The sequence below is a fragment of the Watersipora subatra genome, chromosome 8 (genome assembly GCF_963576615.1).
Source record: "Watersipora subatra chromosome 8, tzWatSuba1.1, whole genome shotgun sequence".
In the NCBI taxonomy this organism is placed as follows: domain Eukaryota; kingdom Metazoa; phylum Bryozoa; class Gymnolaemata; order Cheilostomatida; family Watersiporidae; genus Watersipora; species Watersipora subatra.
The window spans coordinates 6067972-6093646 of NC_088715.1; the positions used below are offsets into that span (position 1 = coordinate 6067972).

At 36.6% G+C, this 25675-nt stretch overlaps 1 protein-coding gene across 1 annotated transcript in view; it reads right to left on the bottom strand.

Annotated features, from left to right (window-relative positions):
• Positions 1–2717: 2717 nt before the first annotated feature.
• Positions 2718–25675, bottom strand: part of LOC137402244 (uncharacterized) — a 41260-nt gene continuing 18302 nt past the window's right edge. Inside the window, exons 6-14 of the mRNA XM_068088742.1 lie at positions 16103–16243; positions 9398–11406; positions 9059–9142; positions 8753–8907; positions 8090–8272; positions 7496–7718; positions 6177–6758; positions 5856–5965; positions 2718–3726 (exon numbers count right to left, since the gene is read on the bottom strand). Of these exons, the coding sequence (XP_067944843.1) occupies positions 3577–3726; positions 5856–5965; positions 6177–6758; positions 7496–7718; positions 8090–8272; positions 8753–8907; positions 9059–9142; positions 9398–11406; positions 16103–16243 (3637 nt within the window). The 3' untranslated portion in view covers positions 2718–3576. The remainder of the gene's footprint in view (positions 3727–5855; positions 5966–6176; positions 6759–7495; positions 7719–8089; positions 8273–8752; positions 8908–9058; positions 9143–9397; positions 11407–16102; positions 16244–25675) is intronic.

Sequence of the window (25675 nt, forward strand, 5' to 3'; positions counted from 1 at the left end):
AATTTTTGGATGACTTTGCCTTTCTTGTGGATATGATGCCGCACCTTAATGAACTCAACGCCATACTGCAAAGTGAAAATCAGCTGATTAGTGACATGTATCAGGCTGTTGGTGTTTTTCATGGTCGACTTGAAATGTGGGAATAATAGTTGAAAGAGAGGACAACGTTGATGTACAAAGCTTTCCAACACTTTGTGATCAGCCAAGTGAACCACGGCTAGATAGGTATGCTGATGCTGTGAGTGATCTACAGCAAGAACTTGTGGCCAGATTTTATGACTCTAAGAATATAAAAAGAGAACTCTGTCTGTTTTCAGCGGTGCTAATTGTAGAAGACATTCTACTTCATCTTCAACTAGAAATGATTGATCTTAGAAATGATCTCATCTACTCATCGCTGTTTAACTCTGGCCAAGATCTCACTCACGCCTATCGTATGCTTCCCTGTCTGAAATACCAACAACTGAAGGCCTTTGCGGCACAAATTAGGAGCATGTTTGGAAGCGCATACAGGTGTGAACAAATCTTCTCTCAGCTGGATTATGTAAAAAATAAATACAGAACAAGGCTCACAGATGAGCCCATCAATGACATTCTTCCCCTCTCTGCTACAGACATTACGCCACCCATGGTACACTCAAGTCATGGATGACATTCAATGCCAAGTGTCTCATTAAAGGAGTCGTGTGTAAACAGGGACTGCTGTCATCATGCTGACAATATCTTATTTTTTTGTTTTTATGTATACGAATTCATTTTTATTTGCTTTCAAGGAGAATTAAAGGTGAATAATACAGCCATTACAACTGGACAAAGTTGAGTTTCTTCCAATTTCCATAAATTTCTAAAATTTTATAATGTTGAAGCAATATCTGAGAATTCATGCTATGAGCCTTGACGTTTTGAAAAATGGTGTCATAGGGAGGTAAACATTATTTTGCCTGCACTGGTCATTAAAAGTTATAGGACTTGGGTGATGGGGGCCTTTTATCAAATTACCATTTGAAAGTGGCCTTATGCCCAAAAATGTTGTCAACTCAAAGTCTAGATGATAAAATCTAAAGGTTCAAGGTCAGGGCCTTGGGGAAGGTTTTTGCTCAGATCTAGTGGTGATTATGAGAAGACAATTCTACACGTGGCTCACCAGCTAGCTTACGCTGTCAGTCAAGATAAGATAATTCTCAAGTGAATGGCAATATTGCATTTCTCAATGGTGACATTTTAGAAGAACTACATGTATATGTAGCAACCTGAAGCACATATAGCTAAGAACACCTGGTATGTAAGTTACAATGTTTTACATATGAGCTCAACATCTCAAGTCAATCGGATTCCAACAATCGGATGCTGATCAATGCATCTACTCACATCAACACTACAGAATCCAGACTATTATTGCTGTATATGTAGACGACCTAGTCCTGAGCTTGAACAACCAGTCTGACCTCAACTTTTACTTCAAGATGAAAGTTCTGTCTAGTTATTCAGCGTGAGTCTAGTGATGGAGCACTCAAACTTCATCAGAGGTTGTACATAGAACAGCTGTTGAGAAGGTACAAGAAGACTAGGTACAAACCCACATTTATGTTTATTTAGGTTTATGTTTATTACAAACCCACAGCTATACTCATGGCTGTCAATGTAAAGATGGTGAAGGATAGTGTCAGCAGACTGGTAGACCACAGGCTATACCAATTTATTGTTGTTAGTATGGTTTATGTTTATTACAAACCCACAGCTATACTCATGGCTGTAGAGATGCACTTCATTAATTAATAGTACCCTTGCTAGTCACATGCACTGTGAGAGACTGTCATGAGCGATTAATGTGTGTACGATTATCCAATAAAGTGGTAAGGTGGAGGCATGTAGTTGTAGCACGCTTGCTTTTGCATCTGATGCGCAAGTTCAATTCCTGTGGGAGGTAGTCTTTTAACCTAACGCTCCGAACGTGGCTTCAGTTTATTGACGGACACGGCTCTTATTATAGTACAGATTGTAATGGTCCAATCAACTACCAGAACCAGGGAGCAACATAATACAATAGCTTTCTTGACTGGAGAGGCAGAGTGTATTTCAGCACACATAGCAGCGAAAGAGACAGCATGACTGACAATTATCCAAGGATATCACTGGCTCTCAATCATCACTACTACATGTTTGCATTGATAACTTCTCTGCCATAAGCATTGCCAACAAGACCAAAGCTAGTAAGCGATCTAAACTTGGACATTTGATACTATTATATCAGACTAACTAGCCGAATTCCTGTGTTGCACGGATATTAAAAACAGCTTATAAACAGTGGCAGGTAATGCAATTGCCTGCCACTTACCATTAGCCTGGCACATTGCCAATGGCTAATTTGAGTAAACTAGTATTGCTAAACTTGCTAATAAGAGCTGTGAAAGCAAGCTTGAGTGACGTTGCGCCGTAACACAGAGTGCTATGCATACTTTAACCTAGATAATGACTCATAACACCCAATGAATCCATTGCATCTCCCGTAGCTCAATAAGTTAGTTTATTGCCTAATGAACGGGAGGATCTGAGACCAAATCTTCTGCGATACAGATTCTACATCCCTAAAAACTAATCGCTATAGATGGGCAGACCGAATGACAGACAGACACACAAACTTTGATATTTATATATAGATTAAGATTATGTAGCTACTCCTGATGAATATCCACAATAAAACTTTCTCTTTTGTTTATCTCAGCTATCAAGATGGCTGTTTGTTTTATTCATTTTGAATAAACTATAATCTAAATAGAAAAGTTTAACAATGTGTTTATCATAAAAGTGAAAATTGCATAATAATCACAGTAGTTGTATCCTCTTGTTCAGAAAGGACAACTCCCAAAATAATGGTCGTCCCAATTGCTTTCTATATGCAAGCAAATATGAAAAATACATAAGGGTTTCGTTTTTCTCGTTAAAAAAAGAAAAACACAAAATAAGAGTGATTCTTTCTTATATTATCAATGCTGACAGACAGCAACTAAGAATTAGCCTGTTCCTCATACACTCTCTAAAACAACTTATTATATGTCTATGGTCAGCCTCCATAACCAACTGGAGGTATATTGAGTGATGGGATTATGTACATTATGTACAGGTGATAGATAAATAAACACTACACTAGTGATATCAGGTAAGGTTATAGATACAGAGTCTGTGTACAGCAGGTAAGGTTATAGATACAGAGTCTGTGTACAGCAGGTGAGGTTATAGATATAGAGTCTGTGTACAGCAGGCAAGGTTATAGATACAGAGTCTGTTTACAGCAGGTAAAGTTATAGATACAGTCTGTGTACAGCAGGTAAGTTATCCTTTCACGTAAATACTCATCTTCATTGATTCTCAAACATATTAGGTCTGCTGTTAAACATTAACACAAGTATTTACAATAAAAAATGAGCCAATAGCATCAATGTTCTCCGCTATGTCAAGCTGACCTATTAACCAATGAGATGAGTTTGTAAGAGGTACAACTATGAAAACAAGAGGAAGTTTCATGATTATTCTAGTTGATGGTCTGTCTGGTGTCAATGTAGGAACAGTGAGAAGTTGTCAGTCCTTGCCTTTTCTGAATCCAGGGAAGAGATAGAGTTTACGGAGTTTTGTAAAGGTGCAGATGCTAGTTGGTACATTACCTCCCTGAGTGTCACACGACCTCGCATTCTGATCCGCCATACTGACCTGTCTCACCCGTGACTGTATCTAAAACATACCAATAAACACAGAATAACATATCATGATGACATCAAAAGGCTTGCTACAATGTGTTAGTCGAATTGATGAGATGAGTTCAAGTCTCAGAACTAACAGGATGTTAATTGTACCAGAGAAAAGGACCTGTAATAGTTGATAATATCAGGTACCAAAGCTACTAGTAGTATAAGGAGTGGTAGTTGGTGACGGAGCCTCAGGACCGTTCAGCATTTTGTGCTAGTGGGTGCACTATGGAAAATTAGCCATTTGCTACGTGAGCATAGGCGCGATTTCCTTAAAAACCCATTTTGTCGGGGCAGTAGTCAAAGATAGCCTACAGACATTCCACAAATACTCAACTAAACAGATCCATGCTTTTACTATAGGTGTTTTGCGGGTGAACTTCGATATCCTCTCCCTCAGGCATTTAGAAATTAGCCTAAATTTAATGTGAGCATTAAATGAAGAGAAACACTATGAGAATATAGAAATTCCCTGAAGAGATCCAAGAGTGTCCCTGAGTTCATCTGAAATAAGAACATTGAAAATAACCTGAAATCTATAGAAATGAAATTTGAACAGGCAGAGGAAATGAGCAAGGATAAAAAGGAATGGAATAGCAAGATAAGGAAGGCTACCTGAGCTGGAGAGACAGCACAAGTGATCAAATCACGACGATGCAGGTGATGGTGATGTAGTAACACTAAGACTTTAAAGCTAACATCACGTGACCGCTATTACGACCTTGATCTCAATTTTTTTTGAGAAACTAAATTTGTTGTAAAAGCAGTCTAAGTTTCTAATGGTCCTGAGGCTTTAAAGCTAGCATCATGTGATCCTATTGCAACCTTGACCTAAGGATTACCAACTGATTAGTCCAAGAATAATAAACTGCCCTCTCCTTTGCAGGCAGTGGTCAAGAAAAGAATACAGTTATTGTAGTTATCCCCTCCTACATCTCACTAAACAGAGAACATTTTTATTAAAGTTAGTAGATTTTGGTCAAGAGGCTTCAATTTTCACATCACCCTTTCTGATTCAAGTTTTTGATGGATTAGCCCCAGGAACTAGCCTAAAAGACACAGTGAGTCTAATGGTCTGTTTATTATAAGGAACAGCGAGTCCAACAGCTTGTTTATGACAGAACATGGGAACTCACCTACTGGTGACTGGAATACTCGCTAGAAATGTTTGATTCTTTCTCTGCAGCAGTCAAAGCAAAACTGACCTATAAGAGACTGCTAATCAAGCTCGGATCACACAAAACCTGCCTAAACCGCTTCCCCGGCGAAGATCATGTGACGAAACGTAATAGCGTATTATTTTTACTACTTTTATCATACATATTCTAAAAAAAAAGTGCAGCGCAATGATCACCGTCCTTACGCAGCTACGTCCTATACGCTCACAGCTGAAGCGATATAGTAACGTATGGGAGGGGATAACTACAATAATTCTAGTCTTTTCTTAACCATCGCCTGCACAAAAGAAGGGCATTGTCTTAATAATCTGTGCTACTAGCTGTGCAGCCTCAGGGCCTTTGAGAAACTTAGGCTAATGCTCATGATAAATTTAGGCAAACTTCCTGATAATAGAGGTCAAAGTCGTAATAGGGATCATGCGATGTTAGCTTTAAAGTTTCAAAATCATTAGGAACTTAGGCTAATGCTCGCATCAAATGCAGGCTAATTTCTAAAAAACCTAAGGAGCTGGTGTGGATGCTCAGCCGCAAAACACTTGTAGTAAAAACCAGGAACTTTAGCTACTTTGTCAAGTATCATTAGAATACCCGCAGTCTATCTTTGATTATCGCTTCGACGAAATGGGTCTTTAAGGAACATAGGCTGATCCTCACATAGCAAATAGGCTAATTTCCATTAGGTTAGGAGACACACTCAAGCGCTAAGAAAGCCGCAGGTCTTGAGGCTCTGTCACCAACTGCCCTCTTATACTACTGCTACTAAATACTAACTCCTGCTGATTGTGATAAGAGCAGCACAGGATGTAGACAAAGGAAATCATTGAGAAACAGTGTTAAAGTGTCAAAGGTGAATATATTAACATTAAAGTTAATTGGATATAAAATAAGATGGACAAATATAGGGATTCTCAGGCTATAAAATAGACTGACTACTTACAATCTTAAAGAGACTCTCTATATCTCTATGAGAAGAATGTTTGCAGAATGTGGCCACAAGAACTCTGATGAACCAGGCTCCATGGGTGCAGGATTTAGTAGCCATGTAGGCTAAAATAGACATAGAGTGGTATGTTGATAAGTTCATGACTCAATGGTATATGATAGCCATAAATCATGTGTATAGAGTAAATACTGATAACCATCTACATGCACATCGTAGGAACTAAGGCTAGTCACAAACTAAACAAATAGTTATTCACAGAGGAGATACTTTGATAAATCTTGGTAAAGCACTTCTGAGACACGACTCTGTACTTACATTCACTGCTGGCCTTCATGATGAAGAAATCATCAACATTCAGAGTAGTTGGAGGTGGAACTGAAGTAGCTGGTGACTGAGGAACTGATGTACTGCTAACTGTGGTTGACTGAGGAGCTGATGTACTACTAACTGTGGTTGACAAAGGGGCTGATGTACTGTTAACTGTGGTTGACTGAGGAACTGATGTACTGTTAACTGTGGTTAACTGAGAAGCTGATGTATTGTTAACTGTGGTTGACTGAGGAGCTGATGTACTGTTAACTGCGGTTGACTGAGGAGCTGATGTACTGTTAACTGTGGTCGACTGAGGAGCTGATGTACTGCTAACTGTGGTTGACTGAGGAGCTGATACACTGTTAACTATGGTTGACTGGGGAGCTGATGTACTGTTAACTGTGGTTGACAGAGGAGCTGATGTACTGTTAATTGTGGTTGACTGAGGAGCTGATGTACTGTTAACTGTGGTTGGCTGAGGGACTGATGGACTACTAACTGTAGTTGACTCAGTGGTTGGGCTGCTTGTGATGGTAGATATTGGGGAAGGAAGAAGCTCTGTACTTTCTCCAAAGTCTCGCCTCTCTAGATAACAGAAAGTTTGACTAGTTATGTTATATTTTTATACTAAGTGAATCTCTGTAAATGTATGTTAATACTAGCATACAAGAAGTGCACACATTTTGTAGTTAGACCATGAGTGGTTATTGACCTAATAGATCATTGCCGCATTCATATTTTGCCAGTGTTACACGTTTTGGGGTTAGTGATGAAATTTCATTGCCCAGGGCAAACTTTCTGCTCTGTAGGCGACCGTATTAGCCAAGAGGCTGATACTCGGGGCAGATTTTCCACTGCAGTTGTGCAGCTCGATCATATGCAGCTGTCCTTATAATACATACTTGTTTCCATCAGCCAATGACTCATGTTTTGGAACACTATGACACAATTTTGACAATACAAGCTACCAAAGCTATTTGATTCGTTACCAAATTAATCAGTATAAAATTGTACATCAGTGGATGCAGATATGCATAACACATGCAGATATTTCTTTCCTTCTGTTTAAGTACAGATACTATAATTTAATTGATTAATCACTCACTAATAAGAAACTTGTTTCACACGTATTAAAGTCACGCCAGGTGGTTCCATATACAAACACTGTGCTGAGCCACACTGCACGGCTTGTGGTGCACAAAGAGTTAGGTTATCAAAGAGTTGATGAAACTGATATTTAGTCAAATAGTACTTATTCAGAAAGTACTTCTTAAAGTACAGCCTGTGTACCCAAACTGTGCATCCTTTATCAAGTGACAAACCTCCTGAGCATGCTTGCAAAATGACCAACTTAGGCTTGCCCTTCATAGCAGGGAAATTCCATGGAGAGAGAAGGTCTTGGATATTGATGAAGGGAATCATGTTACCCTCGATATCCAGCAGATGGTTGCCACTCGTGCCATGAGTCATGATTACTAGGACAAACATGCCTAGATTCTGGTGTTCCTCTCTCGCTGTTTCAATCTGTATTTCTCTGTAGATATCCTGTAAAAATATAGTAACCCTGACTAGTACAGGCCATTAATTTTATGGATTCACATTCTTTTGTATGACTGCCAGATAGCAGGAAGTCGTTGAAGTGTTGCTAGGAAACCTTACCTAACATTTAGAGAATGAAAACTAAAAATGAAACTCTAAAACAAGACTAGGTTCCCTGCAAACATAAATTACAATTAGGAGGCCTTGTATCAATGTCCCTCATCAGATGATCTGTTAACACCCTGACTACCAGCCCAAGACATACACTAGTCACAACAGTGTCTCACTTTAAACAGAGTTTTGTACCATGAGTTTAAATCAGCTAAATTCTACAATCTGTAAGCAGAAACAAGACTATGAGAGGACATACGGAGTACCTGTGCTCGCAGGTCTGTTAATTCGTCCTGTGACTTGGCAATATCAAACTTGAGGTCTTTGAACATCCTGCTGAGATTTTTGTAGTCAAATTGGGAACCAGCTCTGTTACCGTGACCATAGCGAAAGTTCATATTGTTGATGATTAGAACTCTGCCCCTCACTGGTTCACTCATAGCGTAGACCTTTATAATACAATTATAGAACCCAGTTAAGTTGTAATATAAGAGAACATAACTCTCGCTGTTTGTGTTTTGACAAAAAACCTCATCATTAGCCTTACCCATTATCTGAGTTCAAGAGTCACAAGTCTTAAAGGATACAGAGAAGGGAATAAATATGGTGAGAAGTTGTCTGCTTTTGACATTGCAACGCTTTATCAAAAGCAAAGATGAACCATTGTTCTTTAACTGAGAAAGCAACAGGTAACTTCAATTACATCACGAATCTCTGATGGTTCTTAACATTCTTAACTTGCTATATGATATCCATATGAGTTTTTATGATCTTTATCATTTAACAAATTATTAAGCTATAAGTTTAAATTATAATTAACAATAATTTAATTAACAAATTACCTTACCATGTCTATGTTCTTCCTCTGATGGAAGCTGTCAGCAGTATGTTAGTTACAAGTTAGATATTAAACTGATAAACTATATTACCTTGTTAGACTGATACAGTTGCTTAATTTTTGGCTTCTTGACTATGCATAGTCGTAGCCTCATGACCTTGTCTGCTTTGGACTCATCACAATATCCTTCACCCTCCACATCTGACAAGTCACTTTCAGCCTCCTCAGATGTGCTCTCCAGATGCCCTGAATATAACAGAGTTAATACTCTATGTTTCTGTTGTATTTATAGAGTATCAATCTCTTTCCTCGTATTCACTCCCATCTTCATTTACTCTTATACAAACATTATATAAATCAGAGACCTAATGAGAACATACACAGGGACGAAGCTTACCAACTGTTTGGGGAAGAAAACTTTCTCTTATTTCAGATATATGGTTCTCAAGGCTTTGTATTTCATCATCAGTTAGTTGGTCACCTGTAGGTATGATGTAATACAATTACTAATAGATAAAAGATGTCAACTAACCAAAGCATCTCATAATCTACAAATATGTTTCCAGAAATGTTTAATCTATTTCCTATATGCAACTGAAGGACATCATAAGGATTGTCATCAATACTAGCCATCAAAAAGATTTTAATATCTAGAGAAAAAAATGGTAAATTGTTGCATTTAGCCAAACCTTGACCTAGACTAAATTCAAGGAAAAGGGTGAGAAAGGTGACTCACAAGGAAGTCTGAGAGGCTTGGGCACCGAAGGTTTCTTATCATTTCTCAACTTGTCACAACTTAGACAGACCACCTTGGACAGATGTGAACGTGTAGCAGGGAGTTTAGTACAGGTAATGCTATAGTTACAGTCGATAGGATAAAACCATTTAGGGTCGACATAGAAATCAGGTGCAGGGTTTTGTCCGATGAGACACTGAGAACAGTAGAGAAGAACTTCAGCATGACTCCCTTTCCACACGGCGTAGAGCTGGTTAAGAATAGCTTTAGTTGTCTCTATTAAATGTTTCCAAGAAGCTGGTAGCTGTGCCACTGTAGTACCAACTCTCAATGAGACCACTCGGCTGGTTAAGTCATGATTCAGAATTGTGGTAAACTCCTCATTGTGTATCACAGCTCCATCTTTCCACACCTTTATGTTTGACAACAGACTTGAGCAGAGTTTCAGGACTGCAACAGTCATAAGTTGATATACATAAGGAGGTGGAGAAAGACCACCTAAGGCAATGTCCAGTCGGAGAGGTACATTGTCATCCAATGGATACGCCTTTTCTACAAAAGTAGTCGTAAAGTATGGAAGGATGTATGATCGCTTTTCGGAGTTGTGTTCTATTGGACCATTCAAGATGGCGAAGCTCTTTAAAAGTTGCATGGATATTTCAACAGGCAACGCACTGCTGTTTTTAAGGAGATCTACTAGCAAGACTTCATCCATGATGCCACTAGTAGTAAACTGTGCTATGAATGCTTGGTACTTCCATTTACTGACCCACTCTTCTTGGTATGTGAAAGGAACAAACTCTTCGACCCTCTTTACCCATTGTTGCTCAGCTGTGTGGTGGAACAAGAGAGCTATCATCTCAGTAATGGTAGGAATCTTGTGGAAGATGTAACTGGACAGACCTTGGGTTCCCTCAAACCACAAGATCTGCCCAGTATTATGCATATAGCGCAGAATGGTTTTAGCATCAGTGTATGAGAATTCGTTCTCTACCTTCGACAGAGGAATGTAAGTTCCTTCTTCTCGTTCTATAAATCTCTCTACACGCTCCCAAAGTAGCGGAATTTTCATGGCTAACTTCTCACACCGTTTCTCCAAGTTTGCTCTTAAACCTTTAATGTTAGATACTTCATCAGGATCATTGCCAAATTCGAAGATCTCCTGAGGGTTAAAGAGAGGCTCGTCAGGGTTGGTGAGATAGATGATAGGACAGGACTCTTTTGGAAATTCCCCATAGAACAGCTTGTAGTCTCTGAGTAACTCTCTTTTGGCTGCTTTTGAAATGAAGAGCAACTTGTCTCTACAATGTTTCACCAACCCACTATCCAGCTTGTCAGTGTGTGTAAGGACCAATACAGGTGGATCTAATCTTGGGCTGGCCAAGTAGAGATGAGACAGCCAGTCTATACAAAGTCTTCTTGCACCTTCTCTAGACCCTGCAGACAGATATGAGTTAAACTCTTCCATGTTGACTACAAGGAGTGGAATGCATCGCTCCCGTATGACTAGCTGGTAGGCCATCTGATAGATATCATGGCCGCCAAAGTCTATAAACTTGAGAAGGGAGTCGTTCAGGTCTTCCATTTGAAACACTTTGGTTGTTTCATCAAATGGTGAATTTTTCTCTCTGCGGGTAAGTTTTCTTTTACCGGACTGGAGGCTTATAATGAGACTACTTTTTCCTGCACCAGTCATACCGATAACTGCGACTGGTACTTTGAGCTGCTCTACTCCTTTTCCTTTCAACAGATCAGCAAAGAATTGATTTACAGCGGCAACCCCTTGTATGCATACTCCGAATGGTGGAGACTGGAGAGAGTAACATTCGTAGCAATACAGCTGTGTAAGTCGCTGTAGCTTACAGATTTCACTATTTATTCTTAATAACTTCCTATTATTGTAGAGATCTAACTCCTTCAGATTAGCCATACGGTAAACGACTGAAGGTAGTTCTACCAGGTTGTTGGCTGATAGATTTAAATACCTCAGCTGGGTCTCACAGTCCAGCCTACAACAGAGAACACCATAGACATGCAGTTGTTAGGGTCAAGGTAGACACAATTAATTATAATGCTGTATATTGGTCATGTTAGTTAAACTAATAATTACTGTAAAACCTCTAATTGAACCCCACCTCTATTTGACCACCACTACTAGAGCAGGGTAGAGAAATAGAGCGCTACCCTCTAATTGAATGCCATTTCCATTTGGCCGCCACTTTGACAATATTTAATCTTCACGAGCCCATAATATCAATATAATACCATAATATATGTTAATATATAAATATATTAATATATACCATAATATCTTATATAAAAAAGTTTACGAGTTGAAAGTTTAGGAAGTAGAATCGTTTGCATCAATAACAATTTATTCTCTAATTATTCTAGTTGTCTAACTCTGAAACTTTTCAGTTTTTTTGTTAAAACTTTGAACACAGTAGAAATAATTAATAGCTGTCTAAGGCTAATACTAGTTCCGTATTTAACGCAGTTTTAATACTTCAAAGTTCATGTATATAAAAAGCGGTATACATTTACAATGGTAGATGAACGACTAGTTTTAGGGTCAAGGTTGTGTTTAGCAAGTAAAACTTTTGTGCACTGCCTTTATCTTAAATGCAACACATAAAAATATTGCACCACCAAAAAATTGTTTGGACGCTAATATCGATTAGTTCAGCAGTGCAGCAGAAGATTTGAAGTCAGTAGACATTGCGGAAGAAATTGGACAACCAGAAGATGTTCATCCATCGAAAGCAACAATCAGAACACAGCTATCCAAGCAAATGATGCAAACATTTTTGTTTAGAAATGTTAATTTTTTGCGTGTATTATAAGTATGGTTTGTTCATCTCACTTGTTCATAAATATATATATTATTAGCATTTGATCGATTATCATTATATAACTTATAAATTTGCAGATTTATAGCATATTATTTAATAGCACTCTTCCGGTTATCTTAACACGGCTTACAATAGAACGATGCTCATAACTCCTCTTCTATTGCACTTGAAAAGCCAGTTCTAGTTGCAAACTGCAGCAAATATATCAATGAACGCAATGAGCTTTTAATTAACATTATTATATCTGTCATCACACATTTGGATATCTGTCTGTCCAGCCATAGCTATTAAAATCTCACATCATGCTGGATTTGAACTCATAATTATTGCAGCCGCAGGTTTGCAATCCAATTATTAAACCACCAGTCTACGACGGCTCTTTTTGTAAACAAGGTCTTACTATATACCTGTACTTTATACACCCTTTTCCCGATTTCCCATGCTGAATGACGTAATAATTGAAACTCTATTAACTCTATGAAACACGATAGTTTCATAGATTTTTTCGTCCTTGCCGTACTAAGGCTAATTTGTGTTCTGCAAAACAATATCAACAATAATTCCTCTCGAAATTATATTTTGGCGATTGTATCTCAGTTTAGTGTCATCCGTTCGGTAAAGACGGGTTCGCAAACAGATAAATAATAAAATTTTGGTTAAAAGTTTAATAAAAGGCATACTAAAACATGTATCATTACGTCTTGTATGGCTCAGTGGTAGAGATTCTGGATTTTAAACTTACAGTAGTGAATTCCGTGAGTTCAAATCCATCAAATTGCGGAATTTTAATTCCAAGATTTTAATAGCTATAGTTGGACACGCATACATACGGCAAACTTTGAGAAATATATCGCCTAGGACTATATAGTTTATATTAAAAACCTAACCTAACCTTCATGCTCCATATCATGAGAAAAGTGTTTCGTGCAGTTAAAATAAATTAAGAGAAAAAATAAAACAACTGTAAAGGTGTTTAAACGCAAATGTGATGTAATGGCTAAATAAAGTCTGTTTTGCTGCGATTACAATGAAAAAATACTTGGTATACAATTATATGATTTTACTTCGTTTCAGTGCTGGCATCATAAGACGAAAATATCGTACAAATGTATAGAGTGGTATAGAAACCCATAGTAATTGTATAATGCAACCACTGCCTGTTAAAAATCATCAAAATCATCATCATTGAAAAATAGTAATAAACAATATGTTAACCTTGGTAGCTATAGTTACTTACAAAAAATTTAGTGCATTTTGTGAGTATGATCAGCAAAAAATGCAACATTACAATGTACTGATGTAGTACATGCAGAGTTCTTACCTTCAAGACAGACGTGTAACATAAACGCTCGTAAAGCAAAAATGACGAATGTTGTAAAATTTTATACAAGTACTGTACATATTAAAAAATAGCAACAAAACAATAGGTTAACCTTAGTAACTATAGTTACCTACAGTAACTTGAGTGTATTTAGTGGTTATGATCTGCAATAAAATGTAACGCTACAATTTAATAATATATATGCAGTATGTACCGTAAGGAGTTCTTACTTTCGAGGCAGACGTATAACATAAACATTGAATTTAGCTTAAATGAATTTAGCTTACTAAACACATACTTAAAGTTAAGTTTTAGTATGTATTTTACTCAACTTCAACATATTCATCGGCTAAAATTTTATGATCACTTGTCTATTTTAGTTTTCCCTATAACTTTTCCCATTTCATTTTCGTTTTAACTTAAAACGAATAACGCTCAACTGAAATAAAGAGCAAGCATTGTATCCCTTTCAGGCATTGTGGGACGGGCTTCGGTGAATAGCATAAAAACATTTTTGTTATTTCGCCGTAATCAGCACAACAATCGCCAAATCTCAAAATCGATAAAATTTTTGGTTGATCTTGAATGGTGGAAAAAAATTTTCATCTTCACAAGGCAATGAAAAAAACCCTTGCGTTCTACTTCGTATGGCAAAAAATATTGTATAACAGGGTCATCGTAACCCGAGGGCGCACCGTCTAATGAAACATTTGGCCTGTGCAATCACAAATAGTATATACAGCATATGGTTAAAGTGGTAGAAATGATAAGAAACAGTTTTGTGGTTATGCGTGCTTGTTAGTAAACATGTGATTTAGATGTCGTGAGCTGAAATCCACGAAGATGAATTTGATATGTGGCTAAAACTTTATCACTATGGCTAGACAGACCAACGAAAAATATACAGACAAACTTTGAGATTTATAGGCATAGAGATTAAATGCAAAGTTACAAGGAAGTTACAACTGAATCCAAGAATCACCTTGCAGCAACAAGGATTATCAAGAAGAAAGTGGTACATCTACATGTAAACATGGTACAAAAACTATGCAAAAAACTTAAAAGTCCATAGTTGATAAACCAAATAAGTTTACACAACGGTTTGACACCTGGAAAGATATTAATAACAAGATTGACCTTATCACAGTTTTGAGAGCAACAGGCAAGAAATGATAGAAGACAACTCCTAGAGTCTATCAGAACCATGAAAGTACCTAAAAGGGATTTAAAACTCTGATTCTTTAGTTGACAGACTGCCTGAGCTAGAAATAACAAATACTTCAACATTCTGATCCAATGTAGCAGTACATGAGAAATATCAGTAGTTATTAAAAGTTACCATAAAGCTGTTGAGTCTTTTCAGGAGCACTTGCAGTACATTTATTTATGTGAAACTCTGTTTAGTAATCTAAACTATATAAAGAATTCAAAAGTACCTCAGAGGGAGATGGCTGGGTGAGCCTTACTGAATTACAAGAGAAAGGTAATGAAGTAAGAAGATGGTGGATAAGAAGGTACAGAGGCTAAAAACTAGCAACTCTTCTCTACTATAGAATTGGTCTCAATACTTCTTACAGAGCTTCCTAGTGTTTGTGATGATGTCACTGTAATTAACACAGTTTGTTGAACAATCGTTGGCATCTACAGACCACAAATACCATAGTCAGGGAGGTACATCAGAATGTATAACACTATTTTATAGAGAAGTTGTTTAAAAAGGAGAATATTTAGAACCATAAACATCTGCTTCTGATGAATCCAAGTATTGCAAAGTACGAGTCACTGGCTGACAGAAAGACATATAAATGTTGCTCAAAGCTGCCTCTGGTGAGACTTTACTACCATGACAACTGCAGTGGTAGCAGAACTAGACTGAGAACCAACCCTGTAGGATACTGGCTAATTTACAAACAACAAATTAAACATGATAATGCTAAATATTTGTGTAAAGTGATCATCTACAGTACAGAACATCTACACTAGGCAGTGGAGCATCTATCACTAGGCGTCTAATAAACTCTTTTAGTAAGGAAATACCTTGACACAGCTCAACACCTACTTTACTGTAAAAAGTATCAATCCAATATTACTGTTAATTTATAAAAGATAAACTTTACTATAATAAGAGCCGTGTCTGTTCGTCTGCCTGAAGCTACGATTAAAGGTGGGAAAAATATTGTATTGTACGAGATTTGAACTCGTGACACACAGCTTGGTAGCACTACACTCAAACACCTGCACCAATCAGCTGCTTTGCAGCACCACAGAATATTTGTACGTATAGTTATTACACCTAAAGATCTCTCACCGTACACTAGACTGCAGGGTACTAGTAATAATAATAGTTTAGTCTCTAGTTTAAAGGGTGAGTCACACCAGAGTTATTCATCAGTGAATATAAAGGTGCGAGTAGTGAGTCATCTACTAGTGACCAGCTACACTGTCATCAGTTAAACTCCTTCAACCTACAGTCAAGTTAAACAGTCGATACAGACTCAGTATGTACACAGTACACTGTATACTATACACTACCTTTGTGGCAGCTCTCTCAGCTGACACATCCAGAGTGTGAGACTCTCCAGTGTTCCTATTTCGGTAATCACTGGAGGTAGTCCAGCACTGAAGTTACTGTCGCGAATATCCAACAGGTCCAGTCCAGTCAGGGAGCGGAGACTATAGAAATATAATAATAATACTTTAGTCTGCAGTTTAGGGAGCTGAGACTAGAAATACAATAATAATATTTTAGTCTGTAGTTTAACAAATTTTACTAATACTGATAATACGATAACCCTTTGACCCCAGCATGTAAGTATACATAATAGCTTTAAAATGTGTCAAAGGAGGACAGACATTGCAAGTTGTCATGCTCATGACATTGCAAGTTGTCATGCCCATGACATTGCAAGTTGTCATGTCCATGCTCAACCCTGAGGGTGAGCATGGACACAGGAATCGTTTTAAAATTCCATCTGATTCCTGAGAATCAGCCTCTTAAATACTCTGAATGGAAACTCAAGAATACACATTTACATGTATTAGGTACAACTCTATGGATGTGTTCATGGATTGTTGTCATGAAAGCAGTGTAGCGATTTGTATTAAATATCTACACGTATGCTGCGTGCCATCTGCTTAACAATGAAAGGAATCTCTGGCAACACCAGGTTTAATTCTAGTCATTACCATAAAGTATACATTACTACTGAATCCTGGCTTTGGTCTGATTCCTTCTATGAATTTGATATTGACTGCTAATCTGTTAGAGTAAACATATATCATAGACATAGACACATATATTTAATATAGTAGGAGTAATCTCCTCTTGTACATTTATACTGGCACATCTAGATGAGTAAATGTTACAGTTTACATAGTCTCTCTGTAAACTCAGTACACTAACAACACAGGGTAACATCTATGTTAGTGTTTGTTATATCTTAGGATATGTAGGAAGAGAAGTGAACTTTTTATAGTTCCATCTGGTACTACATCTACTATGATTATGGATCTACTAGTTTTATAGTCTATCATTACTATTATTATAATACTCCACTTCTTGGTTAGTAACTATAATACTAGAAATTCCACTGTCATACAGCCCACGACCAAAGAGATGGCCAGAGATATTGGCAAAAAAATAAAGGGTACTGATGGTTGAGAAATGCAATATTAGCAATCAAATGGCTCTGCAGCGCAATAGGATAACTGCAATGGTAGTTGTAATGTACTGGGTGTGGGTGTTATTATATACAACAATAAGCAATAATGAATGGAAAAGATGTTTATACTTACCCCCTGCAACAGGAGAAATGCAATATTGGCCAATATTAGAAGTAAAATGCACTGATATTCTTAGAATAATCAATTTTATTAATATAGTAATAATAGAAAACCAATACACAATTTTGTTTACATTTCAAAACGTCATAGGTAGCAATATCGAAAAGTTGTGGTATTTATATAGGTTTTTAGAAAATTTATTTAAAAAGTGTTTGGTCATGACAAACAACAAGAATGAAAGGAAAATATTACACGTTTATATCTCTCCCTTGCAATAGGAGAAATGCAATGTTGGCCAATATTATAAGTAAAATGCACTGATATTATTAAAATAATCAATATTGTTAATATAGTTATACAGCAATAATAGAAAACCTATGAGCGTTCATGCGTCTCGAAGATTTCTGCAAACTGCAGCAAAATAAAAGCTGTTATAAAAGTGTTATAAAGCTGTAGGCCTAATTTACTGTAATGTATGTAATTCAACAACAATAAAGAAATATGTTTATTATAACTCTGAAATGCAAAATTAGAAGTAAAATGGCAAGCTACTGTGTACTATACACAGTTTGAAAGTTGGTTGCGTTGAATGTAGAATGGTTTTGATAAGCGATCTTTAACAGAAAGCGGGTAGGAGCATTCACGCGTATAAAAACGTAGCAAAATAAAAAATGTTCTCATCATGAAGGGGCGTTGTAGTTTGGCCCTAGCTTGTACATAAGTTGTAAAGAATTTCGGCTAACGTTTCAAATAATGAAACCTTCGGTGATTGGACAAAAAACACAGGCTGATAAACTGTGTACCACAATTTCGTACCTGTAAATCGGTCTACGCCTCAAACGGTCTACGTTTATTACAGAAACCTTCGAATAAATTCGAATACAAGTAAGAAAGGCCATAGACTGAAGAAATGAGCACGGTTTTCTCGTGAAATGCGCACTGCTAAATAGTTCTACAATCGGTCGCACGGCTTTATTGGCGTTTCAATTTTTGGTCTTAACTTTTATTAAACCGAGCTTTTCAAGCTTTTTGTGGCAATTTTCGTTCAAATTAATCTGTCTATTTGTGTATAATCCGATCAGATGGGTAAGTTTTAAAATAATACCGACGGTTTACAAAGACTTGGTAACATATTTAAATAGGTTTAAATGTGTTTTGTATCGTTATTATACTTTAACGACTTTACATTCCGATGCTTAAATTTTTTGATGAAATTTCTTGACGAGGGTTCGTCTCATTGTTGATGAATAATTTTCGTAAGTTGTGTGCACATGCATTTATCATAAAAACTCCCACACTTCCGCTCCGCTCGTGTGGTCGTGGGATTATTAACTTTCTTTCAAAATTATTATTTCTATTATTTGATTCTCATTTTCCTAATAAATATTAAATACAGTTTAAAGATATGGTTGCATCAAAAAGGTCGATTTAATGAAATTAAGACCAATAAAAGGCTAAAACATCAGCTACAATTTGATGTCATTTTTGTCTTTGTAGACTAACCCTGTCCAGAGATATATGCATTTGAATGAGGCCATCTTATAAAAAGCTCCGATTCCAGCGGGTGCTTCATTTGTGACGTAACGCGTGATAGGGTAACGGGGGCACAATGGACATAGGGGCACAGTGAACACCCCTTTCTATTCAGAGATACAATTAGTTGAGTGTTTTCACACCAGTTATAGTTCATAGGAAATTATGTCAGAGGTTTACTTCCTTCATTTTGTAATACATGTAGATAGCTAAAAGAGGAAACGCTCAGGTGAGTAAAATGTAATTTTTCATGGTAAAAGTAATGTATGACATGCAAGCTAAAAATGAACATATGCATTACACTGTCATAGGTATGTATTTCTTAATGTGAATAAATATATGCGTAAATGATCTTTTTTTTCAATATTCAACATAAACAATGGATGGAAGCTCTGTGAAAATTTCAGCTCAATTTATCTCACATGGCATGGTTGGGGCACAGTGAATAATTTGAAGTGGGGCACAGTGAACTTGGTCCACAATACCCAGCTTTATTCTTAGTGCTCCTACACCAAAACAAAGGTAATGAAAAGGCAATTTTAAGCTAAAATTGCTAAAAAGCTAAAATACAGTTAGACTTACCTTCCCTCATATTTGAGACGGCTTTTAAAAGGCATTTGTTTGTACATATTATTTTTAAATAAAAGGATCAAGATTGAGACCGCTACTAAAAAAAGAGAGGGATGGTGCGTACATATAAGAAAATGGCTGTTGGCCATGAGAAAAATTGAACCCCTGCTGCTGAAATGAGAGCTGCCATAAATATGATGCTCGAGGAAGGCCTAGCAGTGCGCAGAGTTTCTGAGGACTTGAATATTCCAAGAATTATCTTGACTCGTTATGTAAATCAGGCAAAAGACAAAGGAATAAATAATGTTGAGTCATTTTCAAAAAAAATCACATAGAACAGTTGTTACAGTTCATCAAGAACTGTTACTGAAAGAATACTTACTCACGGCTTTAAGGCGTCATCACGGGCTGACATAGAAACAACTAAGAAAGTTAGCACGAGACTATGCTAAACAAAACCATTGTATCTATCCTCCCAGATGGGATGAGAACCAATGTGCTGGGGAGGATTGAATAAGTGGGTACTTGAAAAGACACAGAGCAACTTTTAGCTGAATACATTGGTTTTTCTTGTCACCCGTTTGCTTGTTGTGCAGTAAATAATAAATATAATTTCATATAACTCACAAAGATAAATAATCACATTAAAATCATTTTGATTTGAGAACATTATGATGGAATATAAGTGATGTCCAGCGTGCCCCATGTCATGGACCACTGTACCCCAGCCATGGGTACAGTGGTCTAACATTTTCAGCTTATGTAACACACAATATTTTTTACAAGGATTGGCATAGAGCCAGAAGGCATTAAGATATGTTAGAGAACATATTTCTCTTGCTTTCCTATTAATTTAAAGTTAGTTGATCGACTAAGAGCAGGGAAATCTTGAATATGGTCAAAAGTTGCCTACTGTGTTCCCGTTACCCCTACATGTGAAAAGAGTCCACGAGCGATAAATACACGTATAAGAGCTCTTCTTTAGCCAATCATCAGGACGAAATTTTTATATAGGTCATATTAAATGTTATCGCTTGTAAAACAAGTTGTCTGTGATGTCAAAGATTCTCGTTGTCAGGGAGATTACTCTGTTAGGGAGATTATTCTACGTTGTTAGGGAGAATAACGCGTCAGCAGCGTTATGCTGCAGAGGAAGATAGGAGAATGGAAGTAAATTTATCTTTAACTTTGAGTATCCTATACATATATTCTAAACTAACGGTAATAATTTTAGTACTCATGAATACATCTACAAATAAGTAAAATTATAACTTTGTGCTATCATGAATCATTGTTGCATAACTTTTTAATCATTTCACAACTTTTTCTCATTTCACCTAGCTATAGCATTTTCTTTGGCATTTTTAGCTAGTAAATTAGATTTATGATTAGAATTTATGTTCATTTCTCACTTGTAAAAAGTGAGGAAAACTAATTGATCAATGCTCATCTTCAACTCTCAGAAACAAAGCTTCGAATTGTTGGCTTGGCGTATTTATGCTTTTATTAAACATTTATTCGTTTCAAAAATTACACTTGCAATCTATCTAACTCTCAAATTGAAAGCTTTCAGTAGATACGCGTTAGAATGACATTATATATATATATGAATGACATTTATTACATTTGTCTTAATATTGCAGGATGTTTATGTTTACAGGTTCAATAGCGGAGCAGCTGTGTCGGTCTGGAAACTGCCATAAATGAAAAAGAGAGGCATGAATGTGTGCTGCACAAACCATAATGTGTTTTGTTTGAGTTTGCTGCAGTAGATTAATTTGTCCTATTATATGAACTGAAACTATGTGAATGGCCACGACTTGGATGGATGTTTTAACAAAAACTTTGTGCTGCGATGAAAATCTTTTGGCTTGTAAAAATTATCCCACGACCAAACACGAGCGGAGCGATTGGTTGGGAGATTTATGATAAATGCACATGTGCACACAACTCACGAAAATTATTCATTAACGGCCATCACAAACCCTTGTACCGAAATCTCATCGACAAACTTAACCATTTTTCTGTAGAGTCATTTAAGTATAATAATGATACAAAACACATATAAACCTATTTAAATATGTTATCAAGCATTTGAAAGGTTACCGCAGTATCCTAAAACTAACCCATCTGATCGAATGACACATAAATAGACAGATCAATTCGGCCTAAAATCGAAATAAAAACATGAGAAGCCTTTTTAATCAAAATTAAGACCGGCCAACGAAACGCCAATAAGGCCGTGCGACAAATAGTATAACCATTAAGTCGTCCAAATTTCACGAGAAAAACATGGACATTTCACCAGTCTATAGCATTGTATGATTGCCGAAGGTTTCTGTAATAAACGTAGACTGTTTGAGGCGTAGACTGATTTACAGGTACGAAACTGTGGTACACAGTTTATCAGCCTACGTTTTTTGTCCAATTACCGAAGGTTTTATAAATTATCTAGAACATTAGCCAGATTTCTTTACATCTTATCAACAAGCTAGGGCCGAACTACAACACCCCTTTGTGACAAGAATATTTCTTTATTTCACTCCAGTTTGCAGAAAACTTCCAAAACTTAAGACACGTGAACGCTAATGCTTGCTCTCTGTTACATATCGCTGTCAAAACCATTCTACATTCAACACAACCAACTTTCAAACTGTATATTACACGGCAGCTTGCCATTTTACTTTTAATATTGCAATTCAGAGATATAATAAACATATTTCATTATTGCTGTTGTTAGTTAACTTACGTACAGTAGGCTAGGCCTACAGCTTGAATTAATATTTATTTTATTGTTGTAAAACATAAGTTTGAGATAGTAGTAGATTTGGTCTGATTTTTATATAACCTTTTTGTTTTGCATAATTGAACTTTTGAATTTCATTTCAAAACAGCTTGACAACTACCATGGACATACAACCTCCCAAAACACCACGTCGTCGCAGTGGCCGTCTACGTGTCTCCCAATTATTACGGAGGAGAAATAGAAGGTCCTCACAGCAACCATCAACATCAAATGCTAATGTTCAACAACACGCTACTCAAATTAATAACAACAACTCATCTGATTCAGAGAATTGTTTAGTAGATGTTGTAGGCGATGTAAATGTCATGGACTTGGCAGCCCCTTTGTTTCCAGATGATGATCATGATTTTATGGACATCGTTGACCATGAAGATATTGCACCAAAGATTGCACAAAACAATATTGCTCCTCCCAATGCTCCCCCTCCATCACATTCTTCATTTTCAATGTTTAGATTGTCCTGGTTTTCAAGAACTGCGTAACAACTTTCTAGGCAGACTTGACAACAACATATCACAGCTCACATGTACTGGATGTAATGAGAAACATTTTACTACATACAATGCTCAAATACAACTAAGTCATACGTGCCAACAAGTTAGACCTGACGCTGTTAATAAATTCAGTGCATCTTATGATCTTAAATTTTAAATAATTTTAATTTAAATAATCATATGATTTTAAATTTACATCTTATGTACAAGCCCGGGCCGAACTACAATGCCCCTTTATGACAAGAACATTTTTTTATTTTGCTCCAGTTTGCTGAAAACTTCCAGACGCGTGAACGCTCATACTTGCTTTCTGTTAAAGATCGCTATCAAAACCATTCTACATTCAACACAACCAACTTTCAAACTGTGTATATTACACAGCAGCTTGCCATTTTACTTCTAATATTGCATTTCAGAGATATAATAAACATATTTCCTTTTGTTAAATTACATACAGTACAGTAGGTTAGGCCTACAGCTTTAATTAATATTTATTTTATTGTTTTAAAACATAGGTTTGAGATAGTAGTCTCTGTCGATTCCTGCTGACAATTATTTCTTCAACAACCAACACTACCCTTTCTTTTTTCCATTATCACTTATTCCATTATCAGGTCATGGGCTGTATGACAGGGGAATTTCTAGTCAGTATAAAATAATATTATTGAAGACAATGCAAAACATGATTTGCAGAATATATTGAATGCATTATACCCCTGTTATCATCTGTGCTGAAATCTTCTCCGATAGATGGATTTATGAAGTGTAATCAGAGCTGCATTGACTTTTGAATAGCTCGACTCAATTCCAACAGACCAAATATTAGGTTCAAAAAATTTTATGGTCCACCCAACTAAGTGAAAACAGCTGAGTCCACAAACCGCCAACCAGATGCAAGAATGTTTTTATTAACCCTTTGCCATAATCGGTGGGTTAATTGATTTCAACAAACTTGACGTTGTTTTGCCTTCACTATTTCGGTCAACTCATAAAACCATTTGTTTTGTACTTGAATTAACTAATCAAATGGGAGCAGTAAAATTTTTTACAAATTGATACTAATAATGACGAGATAACGCAGGCTATACATGACTTTTTGGGATGCAGTTAGTTTCGCCATATATTTGAACATATTTTTCCAAAGATGTGGGCGTGCTTAAATTAAGCAGCTAGTTTCCGGTGTGTGTGTATAGCAACTGAGAACTTAGCTGACCCAAAGGCCGTGATGAAATAAGTTAACTCGCTGACCTAATTACCGTAGACCGGTAGAATTGGTAGTCGGTGCTCAAATGTTTACACAGCATTTAGAGGAAATTAATATGACAAGTTGTCAATTTCCCTTATTCGAGGCGTTGAAAACATTCATAATAATGTATCTGTAGCTGGATTTAAAATTTTATTCTAGCCAACATGAGCAAATACAAAATAAAATATATGCCAATAGAGCCGCGTAGGACTAGACTTTTATCGCATTAGCCGATGTGAATACAAAAGATAGAGACAGGTTATATCACGCGTTACATCATTTTGGGCAAGTCTGGGCATGTTTTTTTGGCCTGAGCGTTTTAACTGCGATCAATTTTTTTCGATTTTAATCTTCAAATATCTTGACAATGAGATCGCCTAACACAATAAACAACATATCAACTGATAGACAAAAAAAACTTTTTTTTAAAAATCAACTTAAATTTGACACAACCACATTTTCAAGCTTAAAATAGACACAGGAATAGGAAAAGATTTGGGGTAGCTTACATCTGTATGTGTTTATCCAATCATAGTTAAGATATCAGACCATGATACAGTACTTCTTGCAGTTATTTTGAACCAAAATGATTAACCAAAAACATAACATAATGTGTAACACAAAATACAAAACATTTGAATCCATCCTTTAGGTCTTATAGCTCTGGTCTGTTCTAGTCAGCTCTGTTCAACTTACTCTATCATACCTAGAGGTCGTCATTAAGGTACCTCTGGCAGCAGGTTTTACTAAGGTTTCACTAGCCCTATAGCACCTGTACTCTGCTGTCATACTGCTACCTGCTGACTATTGACTGTACCTCTCGACATGAAGTTACTACAGCAGCAAGTTTATAGATCTATAATAGACAATGAATATCAACAGAGTATTAATATTTTTATAATAGATTGTGAATACTAACAGAGTATCAATATATCTTTAACATATAGTGAATATTAACAGAATATCAATATACAGTCAAACATGGATAACTCGGCCACGGATAGCTCGAAAACATGGTTAATTCGAACGGTTTCTTTGGTCCGTTTCCACGTAATGATAAATTGCTATAGATAACTCGAATTCAACACTGTTAATTCGAACTGTTTTTTTGCCCAACGGCTACCGAAACGGTTGTTATCCTGCTTTAGAAAATCACTTTATTCAAAGCCATAGAGGTAAACCTCATCTTTTCGTAATTCATAAGCGTTGTTATTACCATCATCGGCAAAATAATTTTGTCAACGACTTTTCTAAAGGTTTGGTCAAATTTGATTTATACTGCTATACGATTAATAGCACGGACTAGCCGGGTCACGCGCGCAAGGATTTTCGCCACGCACATACAAAACAAAAACAGCATGTTGTTTTGTATGTGCGTGGCGAAAATCCTTGAGTGCGTGACCCGGCTAGCCCGTGACGAACAGTTTTCCGACGTTGATTCCGTGTTGAATCAACGTCGGAATGTTGAATGTTTAAAACGTCTTAAAAATTGTTTTTATTAAACGTATACGTTGTCTTAGCTAAAAAAAACTATTCATCGTTTGACCTAAACACAGAATACGTGTGTACATTCAATAAGTATCCATTCAAAAAGCGTGAGTGATATACAATGTACCGTTAAACCTCGTAAAACTTTTAATTGAACTGCCTCGGAGTGTTGCTCTCCCGTTGCT